At 37.8% G+C, this 19,557-nt stretch overlaps 1 protein-coding gene across 4 annotated transcripts in view; it reads left to right on the top strand.

Moving 5' to 3' along the window:
* Zfand6 (zinc finger AN1-type containing 6) overlaps positions 1 to 11,993 on the top strand; it is a 67,572-nt gene extending 55,579 nt beyond the window's left edge. For all 4 annotated transcript variants that reach the window (XM_028774650.1, XM_028774653.1, XM_028774652.1 and 1 more), the window contains exons 4-7: positions 98 to 198; positions 5,930 to 5,974; positions 8,995 to 9,108; positions 11,069 to 11,993. In XM_028774650.1, the coding sequence (XP_028630483.1) occupies positions 98 to 198; positions 5,930 to 5,974; positions 8,995 to 9,108; positions 11,069 to 11,217 (409 nt within the window). In that variant the 3' untranslated portion in view covers positions 11,218 to 11,993. The remainder of the gene's footprint in view (positions 1 to 97; positions 199 to 5,929; positions 5,975 to 8,994; positions 9,109 to 11,068) is intronic.
* Positions 11,994 to 19,557: the final 7,564 nt, after the last annotated feature.

Genomic DNA, 19,557 nt, shown 5'->3' with positions numbered 1-19,557 from the left:
ATCCTGGGGAACAGAATAAGCCCCTCTCTCTAAAATTAGAAAACTAATTTTAAAAAACTTTATGTTAAAAAAATAAAAATATATTTTGCTTTTCTAGCCCTGTATCAAATCAATCACTTTTATCAGAATCTGTAGCACCTTCCCAAGTGGACAGTACATCTGTGGACAAAGCAGTATCCGAGACAGAAGACCTGCAAGGTTTGCATATGATAGCATGTGTTTGCCTAACACTTGAGTTCTGTAGGCCAAGTACTAGTATAGATGTGGGTATTTAGAACAGTACCTGCTTATCATATATGCTTTGTTAGTTTTATTATGAAAAGAGTATTTTATATTCTCAAATATTTAATTGACTAGAATGTTGGGATCCATTTTCCACTTATATAATTTGACCAGAATAAAGAGAAGATTCAAATCTGCTTGAGAAATGTAATTAGAGTGACCAATAGAAGTATTATACTGTTATGTTTTATTGTGTTAGACAGTTAGATACCAAAACTCTCCTCTCCAAGTACTGGAACTACCTGCTGGCTTGTAAGAACTGATTATCCGAGAGGCTTTTCTTCTTGGTTCCCAGGCACTCCTCTCCCCATGTGAACTACAGTGCAGTGGTCACATCCAGCTACTTGCATTCATAGTGTGGTACCCCATACTTCTTCTCACCCTGGTTCCATGGATTCAAGTGACCCAAGAACTCTGAGAAACTTATCTGAAGGCATTTGCAATGGGGAGGCATTAAGGAGGTTCCTAATCTCTGCTAGGCTTTGTTATCCTGTCAGCCAAGGGAGCGTACTATGAAAAGATAGTTGAGGGTTTTGTGACACCATGGCAGGGTTTAAGGAGACAGCACACTGACTTCTGCATTATGTATGGTGTAGGCATTCTGGTAACGTGATCCAGAGTATTCAATTTGTTGGTTGAATTTTATATTGAATAATATAGATACGCTTTATTTCTTACCCAATCAGTACTTGACCAGATTTACCTATTTTTGCAGATTTTGCAGCAGGAAATGAATATACTATGTGGCCAATATAAATGTTTTAATCTAATCCACATATTATAAATTCACAAAGTATAATTAGTGAATAATATTTTTATAAATAGAAAAATTTAAGAAAAGTAAGGATATGGTGGATTATGTTAGGTGCAGAGAAGGGGAAATGTTATCTACTAGTTATAAAAACAAACAGTGCTAACAAAGCTTAGCTTTATTACAGTGACAGTGGTATTATTGCTTTTGACAGGCAGGCTGAGAGAAAGGTATTGGTTACAGAAAAGGTTTTTTTAAATATGTAATTTTATGTGCATGTATCTGTGTATGACCATGGCATGTGAGCACCAGACACATCTGAACCTCCCAGAGCTGAAGTTGCATACAGTTGTGAGGTGCTCATCGTGGGTGCTGGAAATTGAAATTGGGTCCTCTACAGGAGCAGTGTGTGCTTCTGAACACTGATATTGTTGAGTGAGGCAGAAGTGATAAATGTAAAATTTGAGAGAATATTTGGAAAGTAGAGGTACGTAAAAGAAAAGTGATGAGAATTGTTCCTGAATTTTAGACGGTCTGGTATAGGCCGCTAACGTGAGAATAGAGTTTGAAAGTAAAGCAGGAAGGTAAGGAACAAAAAACAGCCATCTGGATCCTGATTAGTTTCAGGACATAGACACAACCAAACAGAGATCCCAGGAGCAAATAGTTTTGAGAGGGAGGTTAGCAGAGAAAAAAAGAGAACAAAGCTGCTACTCACTCAGGAGAGTTATGTGTGTCTTAAACAGAACATGTTTTAAATTGCTGTGTGTGAAAAGAATTCATAAAAATTAAAGGGTGTGATGCCACATGCCTTTGATCCCTGCAGCAGTAGGCAGATTCCTATGAATTCAAGGCCAGTCTGTTCTGCATGGCAAGTTCCAGGACAGCAAAGGCTGCATAGTGAGACCTTGTCTCAGAAAAACAAAACAACCAAAATGAACAAACAAAAGATTAAAGATGTAGTGAGAGTTGAACAGTTTGATAAAGGTAGGTGAGTTAAAAACACAACAATGTAGGTGCTTAATACCATTCTGACACATGGAGAACATCAGCGTTTCCTCCAGCTCACCCTGAGTACATTAACCAAGGAAGTAGTTACGTCATATTAGGAAGACTGCAAAATATTTTTAAAAGTTAGACACTCTGTACAAATGTGCTTTGACGAATCATAGGCAGAGCCATAGCGACCTGTTCCCTGAACCCTCACCCAGCCGATACCCTGTTCTGAAAGATATCTGTATTCTCCCTGAACACCCACGCTCCAGTGTCATCCCCTTCCCCACATCCTGCCTTTTTGTGTTTATAACCCCTGTGTGAATGAGTATAAATTACAATTTGAAAAAAATAAATAAATTATATATATATATAAAAACAAATGTGCTTTGAATGACATTTAGATAAGTATTAACTTTTAAGTTCATTAAAGACTTAGCATTCATAACTTCAGCATAACAGAACCTTCAATAAATCATACGTAAGTTTCAGTTTCACCCACATTTAGAAAGGAATTAGTTTTCAACTTGTAAAGTCTCTCAGTAGCATCCTTTGATGTATGTGTGAGTTAGTGTATGTGTGGAAGCTGGAACATAGGGTGTCTGTCCTCAGATGCCATCCACTGTTCTCATTTTCAGATAGTTTTTTTTGTAGCCAGAATTTACCACGTTACATAAAGTGAATAGACCAACTACAAGGCCGTGCCACTACTGGACCCAGCTGTTTTATAAGTGTAGGTTCTGGGAACTAGTGCAGGTCCTCATGTTTACAGAGCAAGCACTTTACAGATGGCTATCTCCTCACCCTGAACAACCTCCTTAAAAAAAAAACCAAAAACAAACAAAAAAAAAACCACTTAACTTATTTTTAAGTTTAAAATATTTTCTTTGTTTTGTCAATAAAAATGTAAATATGCTTCTTTGTATATCGATACTAAGTGCACACACTTCCCCTACACATAATTTGCTTGCTGAACAAATCAGAGAATGATGCTTCATCATTTCATCTACTGAATGACTGAAAAGAGACAGAAAAGGCTTCTGCAGCACAGACACATGATACAGGGAGCTGGAACCCCAGCACCAACTGTAACTGTGTTCCCTCCACAAGACAGTGTGATGCTTGTGAGCTGGAATTCACTGTGTGCATCTTGCTGGCATATTCAGTCCCCTTTGTTCCCTCAAGTAGGTAGGACCAACTGGTTAGGCAAGCTGCCTGGTATCCATGTGTATTCCAGTATCACTGGAGCTTTCAGAATAGCATTTCCTCTGTTCATTATGTTTCTTCTGGTACGGTGCTACCAGGTAGATGATGATGCTTTCATTTGGCACCTTAGCTGTAATTCTCACGCTTAAATGAAAAGTTAACCTATTGCTGTATGTTATCTAATTATCCTTTTAAAAAAAAAATGAAAAAGACAGAAGTTTCTCAAGCTCTTAAAAATCAAAGACTTCCAGTTCACAAAAACCAGCTTAAAGATAAAATATATGTGCATTTTGGTGTATCTAACAATACTGCACTAGACTGGCTGCCTTGAAGATAGGGCTGAACTTTGATGACCATGCTAGTCCTCCAGATCTTGGGTGATGTAGACTCAAAAGAAGATGAGGTTTAGATGTAAGAGCTTCTGGTTTCATATCTTCATCATTTCCTGACATTTCTGTGCTGTATTTTCATTAGAGTCATGTCCACCCTGCAGGAAATTTAGAATTCAGACCACAGATCCAAAATGCAAACAGTAAAGGATATTCTTGTTTTGTATATTGCCCTATTGATTTGAGAGTTAAAGGAAGCTTAGGATAAAAGATGCCTGTTGTAAGCCTTTCAGTGTAGAATGAATCAGCTTTTTGGAAGGTTGAGCTGTCAAGGATAAGGCAGGAGGAACCAGGATTTGTAAGGAGTGTTGTTAGATCAGTAACAACAGTGCAGACAGAGCACTAAAATTGGACTAAAATGGAACTGCTATTTAGAAAAGCTTACATGGGGTAGAAATCAGAGATTTCATCTGATTTTGAAGAATGGCTGAAAACAGCCAAGACAGTCGTGAAAAAGTTACAAGTAAGTCTCCAGCTTCAAACTTTATTAAAAGATACAGTAATTCAGACTGAAGTGCTATTGTGAAGGTACTCACACAGATCAGTGGAATAGTATTGATAGTCCAGAAATACACTCAGAGGCTTAAGGGCAGTTTATATTAAAGGTCTAAGGTCATCCAGTAAGAAAATGAGAGTCTGATCATAGAATGAATTCATAAAAAATGTAAAAATTGACATACGACATATCCAAAACCTACATAAATATAAGAGCTGAGCCTGTAAAAACTCTCAAGGCAAGTATAAATTTTGTGGCCTTAGATTAGAAGTTTCATAGATAAGACACCTAAAGCAATAGTAACCAAAAGAATGAAAAGAATGGAAAAGCAGCACAGAGAATGTTTTACATCATCTGTTTAATAAGGATGGATAAAGAAATAAAATTTCCTGCTGGAGATATAGCTCGGTGGTGAAGCATTTGGACAGCATGCATGGGATCCTAGTTAAATCTGTGGTAGCTATAAAAATAAGGAAAGAAAGAGTGAAAGAACACAGAAAAAGACAATCCAATGAAAAATGTTTCAGTTCCCAGCATCCACATGGTGCTTGGCAACCATCCATAATTCCAGTTCTAGCTGGAAGGACACAAACATGTACATGGTGCACATAATACATGCAGGCAAAACACTCATATAAATTGTATGAATCTTTAAAAAATGTATGAGTCTAATAAAAAATTTTTAATAGAGCTTTGGAAATTCTCAAAGAATTAATAAGTTGTTTTTAAAGGAAAGAAAAAAAGGCAAAGGGTCTGAATAGATATTTTTCGAGGGAAGATATGCAAACTGACTGCCAGCAAATGAAAGGATTCTCTGCATCAGTAGTCACCAGGGCTCTGCAGAAGCAAACCCATAATGAATTAACACGTGGCCCCCCAGCAGAGTGCTGCAAGCAATAGCAATAACAAGTGTTGTTTTGATATGTGGAAATTAGGACACGTGCACATTATGAGAATTCAGAATACTATAGATGATTTGGAAAGCAATCTAGAGTTTCTCGAAACGGTAAGGATAATTGTCAGGTGAACTAGCATCTTCACTTTTAATTCTGAAGAGAATGAAAACATGTCCTCGTTTGGTGAGGACCTTTCTGGAGTTGTTCTTGTCTTTCATTGTGTACCTTTTAGGGATTGGACTCAGGGTTTCGGGTGTGCCAGCAAGAGCCTTACCTACTAAGCCATCTTGCCAGGCCTAGGATTAATTCCTAGGTATTCCTAGAAAATAATAAACATGGCACTTATTTAGTATCAGTGCTAATGTGATTTTTCTAATGAAATTTAATTTTTTTCTCAGTTTATATGGAATTTTTAAACTAGGAAGAGCTTACATTTTACTTAATTTAAACCCTCATCTAGAGGTCAAAATTGAAAAATTAAGATTATTCCAGTAATTGGTTATACCTGTCTGCAGTAAATGTCTAGGGAGCATGTGTTCTGTGTCTTCACTAGGTGCATAGCAGAAATAAGCAGGATGATTTGAGCACCTCACAAACTCTATTCTGATCCTTCACTGGGTTGAACTATGGTAGAGTTCTCTTACATGCTTTGGTCCTGAAAATGCTTCATGCCAAAAAAAGCTTTTTCTAATTCTTGAGAATTGCCAAGATTGTCTGAGGAAAAAATATATCATATTATATAGAGATACTATATCCACTACCAAGAGATATTAAGGTAGTGTTTGGAGTTACCTATCAATGTCATTTTAAGTTCAGTTTAGTTTTTCACTGTTTTTATGAATATGCCCAAACAGAATTAGTGTTTAAATTGTATTATGTACTTACTATTACATTTCTATTCTTTTTCTGTTTACAGGACCCAGAGCAGAGGGCCTTGTTCCTCTTGAATGTGATCCTCCATGTGGGTAGTAAAACCACTCTTACCTGTCCAGTGCTTTGTGAAGTATCTTAACAATAATGGCCAGTAGACTGTGTCTAGCCAAGATTCCAGTTAGCAATTCAGCTAGAAAGCATACTACAGTTTATTTTGCCTCTTTTAATGTTGTTACATTGGCCTCTCCACAGACCTGCATGGCCAGTGGGTATGACTAGACAGTCATGTGTTCTTAATTACTAACAACTGGCAGTGTATTTCTGATTCTCATTTTTCTATATGAAAACCTATCTAGTTCTGAAGAACCTGCCCTTACTTTGGCTTTAAACTCAGGAAGACTATGGTTCTTTGGTTCTTTGCTACTACATAGCTCTCTATTCGTGATTGAATAGTTCCTTTACTATAAACAGAATTGGATAAGGCATTCTATGGTCCTATATCTTAAGTATAATCTAAGGAAACATGATTTCTTGGAATCAGTCTTTCACAGATTCCTAGAGTCTGGCTTGTGAACTTATTTAAATTTGAGCTGTTGGTTGTTCAAAGTCAGGTTGCACTGAGAGTTGGGCTTGAGCAGATGTCCCCATCATCTCTTGGTGCTGTATACTCAACAGTCTAAATCCGAGCTCTAACTCAGGAGCATTTTCACACTGCTGTCCGGTCTTTAACTTCAAAGGTGCATCTGTCGCTGGTGATTTGTCTTAGCTCTTCAGGCCAAATGGCAAATTTACTATTGAGGTGTGTGACACCTCTTGTGGTCAGAGTAAAAACATGAATTTTTATTCTTCTCTGTTTCCAGATACTTCCCAAAATTTGTCTAAGTAGTTAAACCGGTTGTGTTTAGAATCTGCCATCCTGTTACTGACATTTAAGAATTAATTTTTTTTGACTACCACATTTTTTAGAGAACAGGTTAGATATTGTGGCTTACAAATTTTAAAGACAATATTCAGGTTTATTTCTGAATACAGTTTAAATATTTTTGAGTTCTTTTTACAGAGTCAAGCCTTACCTAATATTTTTCTAGAGGTGGGGATTTAAACAAGATATTCATTTCTTATCATAAGTAAGCTCACATTCTAGGGGCACTTGTTTATAGAAATTGAAAAGTTTGTGAGCCTATTTTGTTTGAAAAAAATATATATATATAGTATAGCCAGATGTTGTAGCTCACACCTGTAATCCAAGCACTTGGTTGAGGCAAGAAGATTACCATGAATTTGAGGCCAGCCTGGGCTGCAGAATAAGACCCTGTTTCAAAATCCATTAGTAAGAAATAAGGATGTATATTAATAGAAATTTCTCTGGCCTGGTTTTAGCTTGTCTAGTAGAGACTTTGTATGCAGAATTCTTCATTTCCACTCACTTATAACTTATGGTGTTAAAGTCGTATTTCTAAATATTAGATAACATAAGCAGGTTATAATCTACTCACTTGTTTGAGTATCTGCTATAAGTAGGTTTGCTAAGGGGAGCTGTACTGTGGCTGTGGGAATGTCCTCCATAGATATAGTAGGTAAGTGATTTAATACAGAATCGCTGACAGTTATTCCTTGAGTGGCAGTACTGCAGGTAGGCTCTGCTAAGAAGAATGATGAGGCAGGTTCCTGCCGTCAAAGAATCTCGTTAAGCCAGGCTAAGCCACATAGATATAGGAGCTTAGAAAGTACCGTAGGAGCTCGGAGAGGGTTTCCTATTCTGAAACTGCGAATTACATCCATGTAAACAGGAAAGACAAGGTGGAGTTAGTAAGTACCTAAAGATCACACACAGCAAGGACCTCACAAGAGTTTACAGGTGGGAGACAGAGAAGTGTGTCATTGGAACTCTGGCCCTCCCATGGCTCAAGCATATGGCAGCTTAAGGAATGATGTAATATGGCCAGAGAGAATGGCAGGAATGGTGAAAGTCCCTGGACCTTAACTGGAGAATGGTGGGGAGCCATCAGAATGTTTTAAACTATTTGCTTTTCACCTACAGCAGACAAATAGAGAGAGGGTTGGGTTGGTGCCCATAGCAGGGATAATAGAGTAGAAAGAGTGTTTGTTGATGAGAGAGAGGCATTGAACCTCTGAAGAACACACATGGCTGAAATGGGAAAGCTTTTTGGAGTGGCTGGTAGAATTAAGCCAGAAGGATGTTTCGAGCATAATCAGAAGAGTAGTGACTCCTGGGAGAGGCACTGGATGTGACAGAGTGGATGAGCTGAACTTAAACCATGATAGGCCTTTTACTATTTTCAGGTAGGTTGCAGACTCTGTCTCTGGGGCACTCAGGAGGTCTACAGTAACAAGTAACAGGAAAGGACACATTTATCGGGTTTAGTAGTGACCATTCAACCTGCGTCTCAATCATCTGCTCTTGATTTTAGGATGAAAAATGCATTGTTTTTAGTTTTCATTGTAATTACATCATTTTAAAGTTCCCATGTATCTGATTCTTTTTCCTAGCATCTTAAGTACTTTTGGAAGTAGGGATAGTTGTTGAGAAAGATTTTCATTCTGTTGCTTTGGCTGAACTTTTACTTATTCTGTAACCAAGGGACAAACAGCAATCCTCTGGGTACTGGATTATAGGCATGTGCCACAACACTTGGCTTAAGTGATTTCACATAAAACTGTGAAGTGTTCTGAGAACATTAATATTCCTGTTTTCTGAGAAGTCTATTTAGGTCAGACTGTGAGCAATGTTAGGAAGTTTTCATACGCTGTTTTCTTCTTGTACATTCCCTCAGACTTCCTGGGTGTCAGGCAGTGTCTTTCTCTGTCTCTCTCCCTTCCCACTACAATAGCAAAAGAAGAAAATCTGTGAGTGTTCAGAAGCACCATTTGTCTATTACAGATTACGTTCTACCTGTTTGTATACATGTTTAATGAATAGAGGGCCATGTTTTATAAATAGTGGAAATTTGTGAGTATCTCTTCTACAGTTGTTCAGAAAGTCTTTAAATTACAGATGCATGGGATAATACGGGATGAGGGTCAACCACCACCCAAACACCAGATCTTACTAAATAATTAAATTTGCCTCCCTCCTCTTTTTGTCAGCTTCAATATCAGATACGACACAGCAGCCATCTGAAGAGCAAAGCAAGTCTCTTGAAAAACCAAAACAAAAAAAGAATCGCTGTTTCATGTGCAGGAAGAAAGTGGGACTTACTGGTAAGGGCCTCCTTGGATGGTTTAGAGTTAAGGTCATGTTTTGGAATAACTTATGCTCACTTTTACTGACCAGTTAAGATTGCTGTTACCTCTGTGAGCATTGGTATTGGGTCCATGTCAGTTTCAGGATTGACCTTTTTTTTTTTTTAGCTTTTAAAATTATTTCAGTTGGGTTTTTGAGTATTTGACAAGTAAGGCTATTTTGGTGAATGCTGGGAAAGGGTAAAGATGCATCTCTTGCCTTCAAAGAGACAGTATTTGGGGGGCCTTTGGTTAACTGTGAGGTGTTCTCTATAAAACAGTGCTGATCGTAGACCACGTGTGGTCAGTGATCTGAAAGCAAAGCAGCTTGGTGCTGTATAGAAGACACCACTGGTATATTACACTGGTATATTACACTGGTATATTACACTGGTATATTACACTGGTACACCACTGCTGCTGTAGCTCAACTGTCAAAATTGTTAAAGGGGGAACTGTTCAAAAGTATTTAGCAAAGAATGTACATTAGGCACAGTCAGACTGCTCTGGACATTCATGGACAGGAGTTCTGTGGTCAGTTTATATAAACAAAAGGATGTAGAGGCCTGCCAAGGGGAGTGCAGCCTCCACTCTGACAATGGAGCTACGGGTGAGGCCAGGGCAAGCCTGGTAGTGGGATTCACTGGAAAGTGGTGCAGCTACAAATAGTTTTGCTGATTGTTTATTTAGGTATTGTGCCAAATACTTGTATAAAAACCAGGAATATAAACAGAGAACAGTAAGATTTTGAGTGAAAATTATGCTTCAGAGTTGGGCATGGTGGCACATGTTCATAATCCCAGCACTTGGGAAGTGGGGGCAGAAGGATCAGGAGTTCAAGACTAGTGTATGCTACATGATATCCAATCTCCAAAAAATAGAAAAGAAAATGATACCTTAGGATCTACATCTTGCTGAAACATGGGTTGGCATTGAAGGAAGAGATTAAAATATGATGTCAAAGATAACCTAAACTTCCCCATTCCTCCAAAATATATGCAAGTTAAATATATATAATTTAAAATGTACGTATTTAATATCAAACACATCCTTTAAAAGGTTCATGAAGTTTCAGACTTTCTGACTACAAGTCTAGGACTTAGTTTTCATCTAATTTAGCTATTGTTCACTCCAATTTTCTATTACATAAAGCTTCAGAATATGTTTTTAAAGTTAAAATGTGGTAAAGAAAGTGAATGTCAATTATTGACTAGAATATTGATTATTCCTGAGCTCTGTCTTCCCACATCCATAACAACATAAAAGCCTGATTTGGAGGAGCAACACTGCCACTCAGTGCAGCTCCACTTGAGTTCCAACTCATAGGGCACGTCCCTAAAGTTAAGTAGCTTTTACTGGGTGCTCACCTGATCCTTAGAGTAATTCATGACTGCTTAAAAAGTACATATGTGAGACTCAGAGAAGCTTAGGGAATTGTCTCTGATACTGAGGATATTGACCCACAGAAACCTGCTTCAAGGGTCTTGGTCTCTCCAGATAGAACTGTTTACTTCTTCTGAAGGCTCAGCAGAGAGGGAAATTAAAGGTGTTATGTTGTTTACTCAATAACAGGTCCTCTGGACTCATTGGTCTTAATTAAATGTTACAGTTGCCTTGTGACAGTAGGCTTGTTTCTACACTGTTTATTTTCAGTTTAAAAAATGGTCCATTTTCAGTTTAGCAGCCTTTTCCTAGGAAAAAATTGTGAACATATCACAAGTGAAGAAAGCAGCTCAGAACAGCAATCAGGGCTTACCCTGGTACAAATAAGTTTATGCAAATGGGGGCAAGAAAGGAAGCTCTCTGAAAATGAGTGAGAATGAAGCTCTTGGAACTTTACAGTATTCTTCACAGACTTAAAGACAGGGTTACTTAGCATTAACTTAATATCTCACCCTCCTGTCTAACCCATGCTGTACACATATTCATCCATTTCCAGGGTTTGAATGCCGGTGTGGAAATGTTTACTGTGGTGTGCACCGTTACTCAGATGTTCACAATTGCTCTTACAATTACAAAGCTGATGCTGCTGAGAAAATCAGAAAAGAAAATCCAGTAGTTGTTGGTGAAAAGATCCAGAAGATTTGAACTCCTGCTGGAATACAAAATCCTTTGACTATCTGCAAACTAAACATTGACTTGAGGTTTTTTTTCCTAGTCTTGGGAATGTAGAGCACCGTATCTTGCATAGACCCTTGAATCATGCATGTCATCAGAAGAATAGATTTTTGTTTTTGTTTTGAAAATGACTCTGAACATTTATTTCCATTGCAGTTTCTGTGGCTGAAAAGAAGTATTATACTTTTAAGATCATTTTAATTTTAGTTAAGTGCAGAGGGCTTTTATAACAAATGTGGAGAAATTCTGGAGGGCTGTGATTTTTCCAGTATTAAACATGCATGCGTTGATCTTGCAGTTTATTTCTCACTGTGTATGTAAATATAGCTTTTCTCTGCAGCACGATTCCCTTTTGATAAGGCCCTTCTGGGTGCAACTAGTTATCAGTAACTGAATGTATCTTAATCATTACGGCTGCTTCTGTTTGTTTTGTTTTCATTAACAAAGGTTGTACGTATGTTAGCATATAGTTTCTTTGTACCCACTATTTATGTCTGAATCATTTGTCACAGGAGAATGTGTGCTGACAAGATTCTAAATTTGTGGTTTTTGGTTCTTTTTTTTTTTTTTTTTTAAGCAAGGGAAAGAAAAGCTAAGTGCATTTCACTGCTGACTGCAAGTTTCTTTGAGATTACTGTTCATTGGTCTGTGTGTGCACAATATGAAGAATGATCTGGTAATTGTGTGGTATTTATGTTTATTCACCAGTCTTTGATTAAATAAAAAGGAAAACCAGGAAAAAAAAATGCTACTTTTCCCTCTTCTTTCTGGTAGTTAATTTTGTCTGTTATGTCCTTTAGGGTTTTGTTCTTCTAAAACGGTAGAGTACCACTATTATTGTCTCACCTCTAGTTATGGCCAATTTGTTATAACAAATTATATTCCTATGAATATAATATTGAAGACCTGAGAATTTTTTTAAAACCAAATTACTGAGATGTGATATATTCTGGATCTCATCTAACTGTCCTGCACTCTTTTACACCATAGGATTAGAGACATTCAGATTGTGTCAGTGGCAGCATTATATACTAGAAAGACCCTGCAAAGACCAGTTTGTCCTCTGGTTTCCAACCTTTTCTAGAAGGTAGCCTGCTTAAAAATGATAGTAGCTGTACTTTACAGTATAAATTTCTTGGTGGAAAAGTGTTTAATTTTAATCAGTAATGTATATAATATGGTTTAATATTTAAATAGCTGATCACATGAATAAATTTAAGTGAGGATTAAACACTGCGTGTCTCAGTAGATTCCAATAGAATAATCCAGGCATGATGGTGTATGCCCGCAATCCCAGCACTTACCAGACAGACCGCTGCAAGCTCAAGGCTAATCAGGTCTATATAATAAGCTCCAGACCAGAACTGTATATAGTGAGAATTTGACCTAAAAAGAAGATCTTATTCATAATTAGCAAAATAACAGTATTAGAAAGAGATTGATTACCTGGTTAGTGGCCCAGACCTTTAATCCCAACACATGGGAGGCAGAGGCAGATAAATCTCTCAAGTTCAAGGCCAGCCTGATCTACAGAGTGACTTCCAGGATAGCCAGGGATACACAGAGAAACCCTATATCAAAAGCAAAGGGGAGCGTGGGTTGAAGAGTCTCATATCCCAGCCTTGGATTTAATATATAGCTGAGGACATCTGCCACCATGCTTAATTTATGCAGATGTGGGTAATGTAGACGGGGTCCAGACTGCATGCTAGGCAAGCACTCTACAGACCTATATCCTCAGACCTACATCTAGGCAGAAATTGGGGGGTGGGGGTAGCAAGTGAGATAGCTCAGTGTGTGAAAATGCTTGCCACAAAAGCCTGATTTCAGAACCAAACTCCAGAGTTGTCCTCTGACCTTTACCACACTCAAGGGTACACACACACGCACACACACACACAGTTAAGAAACAAAGCTATAGAAAGAAATGTCTTTAACCCGATACTGTCTATGTAAAAACCTCTATCATTCAAAAATCTACCAGAAAGTGGAGACCGTTTGATAGTGAGAACAGACAAGCTGCCCCGTTTCACTGCTTATATTTAGAATGATGTTGTTCTTTATCCTAGCCACTGGAGCAAGACACCTGTGAGCCAGAAGAAGCACTCAGTATTTGAACATTTTATGATTTGTTTTTAAAAATGACAAACCTTAATAAGTCTAGAAAGAGATCACTGGATACAATAAAAGTGGCAAGATAATACCAGTTGTCACATTTTTACCCCCAATTAACTGAAACACTAGAAGATACCTTCCTGCAGTAGTGTCTGAACTGCACCCGTTACCTTGAGATTGCAGTGGGATGCACTAGATCACTAGAAGAGGACCAAAGTGAACTTTGGTGTCAGCTAATGATAGTGTGCTGCTTCCGGGAAAGGAGACAGATAGAGCTGGATGGAACAGCTGGCTATTACAGAAAAAGGAAAGCAATCCTTTCACACTACAGGGGGAAATGTTCAATGTAAAGCAATATCTTAAAACTCTGAGAGAATAAGAGATGCATTCTTAGACAGTCTAACAGACCTTAAGATACTTATCATCAGAAAACATGGGAAGACAGGTTATGTAGTGGAAGAATCTATACAAGAATCTATACTTCAAGACCACAAGGAAATAATGACTTTATGCCCAAACACTTGCCCAAAATATTTGAAGCCTAGCAGTAGTAGTTGTTTGTGAACAATGGTTTGACTCTTGAAAGATTGTGGGATATCTTTAAAAGTTGTTTTTTTAATGCATCCTGTACTACAGAAGTTTTACTACACACACACACACACACACACACACCTTACATATGGATTAAAATAAAGAAACTTAAAACCTAGAAATAACCTAAGTCTTCACTGCAGAGGGGTGGTGGGTAGAATGGGAGATCCATGCAAAGTGTGGAGTGGGAAATAGGAGCTGGAGGGCAGCTCAGTGGAGAACAGGTAGCTAGCATCTCAGGGCTTTGGGTTCAGTACTCTACAAAGCAGCCGGGAGAGGTATGAAAATGCACCTCTTACAAATCATAATAAAGTTTTTCTGTAGAAAGGGTGCCAGTGTGAAGCTGAAACACTGTCCTCAGATGAGAGGCAGCAGGAGCTGCTGAGTGACAGTGGTGGCCACAGCCCCAGCTTTTGAACTAGCAGGTACAAGATATTCTGATAAGCAAAAGCTGGCTTTTTGAACCAGTGCAGAGTACTATGAGCCAATGATTATGATAATCCTTTTGTTTACCTGAGGCTGAGTAGTCAAAAGGAAAATGTTAATTATAAAGCTGTTGGATGACCTCATTTTGAAATTGAGTGATGCATGAAAAAATTCCTGAACCAGCTTAAGTGTTACTTTTATTTTCAATAAAATTCTAGTCCTCCAGCTTCACTGTGCTAAATAGTACAACTTAAATTCCAACTTCTGCTATTTCTTGTCCTTCCTGTGCTGATGTGCAGTTTCTGTGTCCCTTAATTTTTCCAGCTGTTCACTTGTATTGCATGGAATGTTTCCTTTACTCCAAGCATACAATGCAAGAGTCCCATTTTCCTGATGTAAAGATAATTTATACAAATCTAATAATGTCTAGAATTCTCTTTTCTTACAGAATTTCTAGAACATTTAACTGAATATTCTTTGGAGTTTTAGAAGTTCCATTCCTTTTTCATACTAGCTTCTTAGCTTTATGCTTTTCCTCTAATTTTTTTTTTTTTTTTTTTTGGTTTTTCGAGACAGGGTTTCTCTGTGTAGCCCTGGCTGTCCTGAAACTCACTCTGTAGACTAGGCTGCCCTCGAACTCAGAAATCCGCCTGCCTCTGCCTCCCAAGTGCTGGGATTAAAGGCGTGCGCCACCACTGCCCGGCACTTTTCCTCTTTTAATGTGTGAACCTTTAAGACTATTAATTCAGAAAGGTAAAGAGATGACTCAGCAGTTAAGAGTATTTGTGACTTTTAAAGATCTAGGTCTGATTCCCAAATGTTACATGGTGTCTCTGTAATTTCCAGGTACACGTTCATATACATAAAACAAATCTTTTAAAAAATGTTTTTAAGAGAGCAAGTGAAATGAGGATGTGGAGATGAGATGAAATATCCATGAAAGACCTTTACAACTAGAAACTGCTGAGGGCCCCCAGTGATCTGTAATGTTAAAAGGGGAAGGGGTTGCTATCAGGAGGGAAGAAGGGCCATCAGTATAGATACTAGGAACATGGAAAGATATTAAAAAAAAAAAATACTGTGGGTCATTCTATGCCCATGAAACTGGATAAATTAAATGACTGGCCAGTTTGTTAAAGGTCTCTGACCTGATTTGTTTGCTATTGTGATGGACAACATGACCAAAGGCAACTTGGAGCGGGGAGTATATTTGGTTTATAACTCCAGATCACGGTCCATCACTAACTGAGGAAAGTCAGGTCAGGAACCGAAGAAGAAACAATGGAGGAGCTGCCTTGTTCCCTATGGATTGCTTGGTTTACTTCTCTTCTATAACCCAAGACCATCTTCCCAAGGGTGGTACTGACCACACTGTGATGGGGACTGGGATCTCCTACATCATTAATTAAGAAAAATGTCACACAGATTTTCCTACTGGCTAATGTCTGATGGAGACGTTTTCTTACCTGAGGTTCCCTCTCACCAAATGATGCTGTTGTGTTTCAAGTTGATGAAAACCCAGCCACAGGAACAAACTCTTAAGATTCATAGATAGAACAGGGTTTATACATTAAAGAGAATGTATCATTACCTTCCAGGAAAAAAAGAAAGTCCCTAGTAAGCAAGCTAGTGAATCCAAACACTTAAAGAAGTTAAACTTTTTTTTTTCAATGTCTTGTAGAATGTAATGGCAGAAAGAATGCTTGCTTTTTTTTTTGAAGATTGCAGAACTTTGTATGAATATTTTGCGTGCACATATATATGTATGTGTACCTGTCTTGGGGTTTTACTGCTGTAAACAGACACTATGACTAAGGTAACTCTTACAAGACAACATTTAATTAGGGCTGGCTTACAGGTTCAGAGATTCAATCCAGTGTCATCAAGGTGGGAGCATGTCAGTGTCCGGGCAGGCATGGTTCAGGCTGACCTGAGTTTTCTACATCTTCATCTGAAGGCCACTAGCAGAATACTAGCTAGATACAATAGAATTCCAGGCTGCTAGGATGGGGGTCTTAAAACCCACACCCACAGTGACATACCTACTCCAACAAGGCCACACCTTCTAATAGTGGCACTCCCTGGGCCCAGCACATACAAACCATTAACAGTACCTCATGCCAGCCTACTACCTGCAGAGGTCAGAGGAGGGTATCAAGTCCTCTGGAACTAGAATTACAGGGAACCAAATTCAGGTTCTGTGTAAGAGCAGCAGGTGTTTTTAGCCACGGAGACGTCTCTCCAGCCCTGAGAGAATGCTTTCTAAATGTATTCTATCAAATACACTGTGAGATATCAGATAGGTGCTTCTCATAAATACCAATGCAAAAGTCCTTAACAAAAATTTGAATCTAAAAATGTATTTTAAGAACTATATACCATAATCAGGCAGGATTTATTCTTGATCTTCAGTAGGGCTAATTGTATGTCTGATACCACATCAATCTGAGAAGATCATCATCATATTGATAGAGATAATTTTAAAAAACTAGGGATATAAAGAAACTTTAAAAGAAAAGGAAAAATGTATCCCAAACCTACCTAACATATTAAGTGATGAAAAAAAAATGGGTACTTAACCTCTGAAGCACAAGGAGGTAAAAATGTTCCCCCTTTCCATACTATTCCATATTGCTCATTTATTATACTAGGAAAAGCTATTCAGATTGGGAAGGAAGAGAGAACCTGTGTTCATTTGCATTTTGTATGCCATCTATCTAGAAAATCTAAAGGAATTAGCATAACTCTGGTAACTAGAAGCAACTATGTTAAGATTAAAATATACAAACATGTCAGGATTCATACCAGCATGAACATTTTGAATAAGGAATTAAGTTTGCTTTACCTTCAAAACAGATACTTAGTTGTAAGTCTAAGTAAAGTAAGTGTAAGATTTATGTCTGGAAAAACTAAAACTAATGAGAAATCAAAGATGAATGGAACAGGAGAGCTGGTTAATATTCACTGATAGGATGACTCGGTCTGTTCTGCACTCTGGTTGTAAATTCAGTGCAATCTCAGTAAGTTATATTTTGGATGAGTATGATTTAAAAGGTCTAGAATAACTTTTTTTTTTAATTGCAAGGTGAAAATTGACAAACTCCAAAATTTAACCACACTGATCCCATAATGAAGACTGACACTGGTGGAAAACTATCTGCAACAGGAAAATTCAGAAATACACCAATGTAACAAAATAAACTGATCTTAGAGAAGAGAAAGACCCTTTGATGAAGGGCCTTCTCAACAAACAATGAGAGGTGACAGGGGATTCAAACAGTAAAAGTGAGTAGAGATATAAACCTTGAACCTTTCATAAAACATCTAGAAACTTCTAGAATCTAGTAGGATAATTTGGAGTTGATGGGCTGACAACATAGTTCAGTTGATAGACCACTTGTCCTTTCTATCCCCAGCACCACATCCCCAGACTTGGTGGTATACACCTGTAATCTCAAAATTCAGAAAGTGGAATTAGGAGGATCAGGAATTCAAGGTAGTCCACAGATACATTGTAAGTTTGAAGTCAGCCAACAAGGATTACATGAGACTGCCATATATCTGGGAGGAGGGGAGGAATAAGTAAAATTCTGGGTGAAGGTTTGAAAAGTTTACATGTGAAAAATGATTAATATCTGTCTTCAAGGAGTATACAGATAACCAGATGAAGGAAGGAAATGCTTTCAGAACCTGGAGAAGAGTCAGCAACAGAGAGATGAGAAAGTAAGCAAAATGGATGAGAAATTCAGCAAGAGAATTGAGAGTTGTTCTGTTTGTTATGAGATAGAATCTCACTAGGTAGCCATGACTGGCCCAGAACTCACTACATAAGCTGGTTTCAAACTCACAGAGATCCACCTGCCTCTACCTCCCAAGTGCTGAGATTAAAAACATGCTTTTTTAAAAAAAGTAGAAGCATGACACAACTTACAAGAACTCTGGTAAATAAGAGATCAAACCTAGGAATCCTTGGGGTGGAAGGATCTGAAGTAACTAAAAACATAGTGAATGTGCTTAATGAAATCACAGGGGAAAAAATGATACTACAGAAAAAACAAATGCAAGGGGCATTTACAATCCCCAGTTGGCCAGAGAACTTCATTATACATACAAAAGTACAAAAGAAACAACATTGAAAGAAGTAAGAAAAAAGTATCAAGTCACAAAAGCAAATGTATCCGAATAACATCAGACCCTCTCACAAGAAACCCTGTAAGTCAGGGAAGCATGGAATGATAAGATTTCAAGTCCTGGAGGTAAACTGCCAACCTATCAAAACTATCTTTTAAAACTGATGAGAAAATACAGCCATTTCAAACAAGGTCAAATAATAGCAATTAGTGACCACTAAGCCAGCAACACTACAGAGTATACTTGGAGAATCCTGAACATAGCGTGAAGAAAGACTAGCCAAGCAAACACAGTAAAGAATAAATTTCATGAGGAAAACTAAGGAACAATCCATTGTGTCGAACACAGTAAGTAAGCAAACTCCTAATCCAAACAGGGGACGATGAACATCCCACCCTATCAGAAAAACCACCTACAATATTTATAGGAGTTAGTATGCCTCTCTCCATAGTAGCCTGAATTTGCTAAGCATGATAGCAATTCATGTAGTCCCACTACTCAAGACTTTGAGGTAGAAAGGTAGCCACAACTTTGAAACTAGCCTGGACTACTTAGTTCCAGACCAGCCTCCACTCCAGATTGAGAACCTTGACTCCAAAAAATCAAATAGTAATAATAATGATTATAGTAATTACCTAAAGTAAATTATCTTTAACTCACAGTTCAAAGAGGTAGACTAGTTGATTGAACTGAAAAACAAGATCCGACTCTCTCTTGTCTCCAAGAAACATACCTGTTGGGCACCACTCAGTTTACCAAGGGAACAGAAGCAGACTTTGCTATTCTGATAACTGATAAAGTAGATGTCGAACCAAAACTAGAAGAGACTAAGATACTACTTATTAATAAAAAAAGATTACTCACTTAACTATAGATTAATAAAAATTATATAAGACATAATCATAAACATGCACTAAAGTTTGGATAGAACTCTCAGTTTCATAAAACAAACACCAATGACTTAAAAAGGACAGATAGATTCTGATATAATAATTTGGGGCGATTTCTAAAATTCAGTAAGTTTTGGAGTTCAGTTTAGGTGAAACC

Source organism: Grammomys surdaster, unplaced genomic scaffold (assembly GCF_004785775.1).
Source record: "Grammomys surdaster isolate TR1022 unplaced genomic scaffold, NIH_TR_1.0 242, whole genome shotgun sequence".
Classification (NCBI taxonomy): Eukaryota; Metazoa; Chordata; class Mammalia; order Rodentia; family Muridae; genus Grammomys; species Grammomys surdaster.
This window is presented reverse-complemented; position numbering and strand designations above follow the sequence as displayed.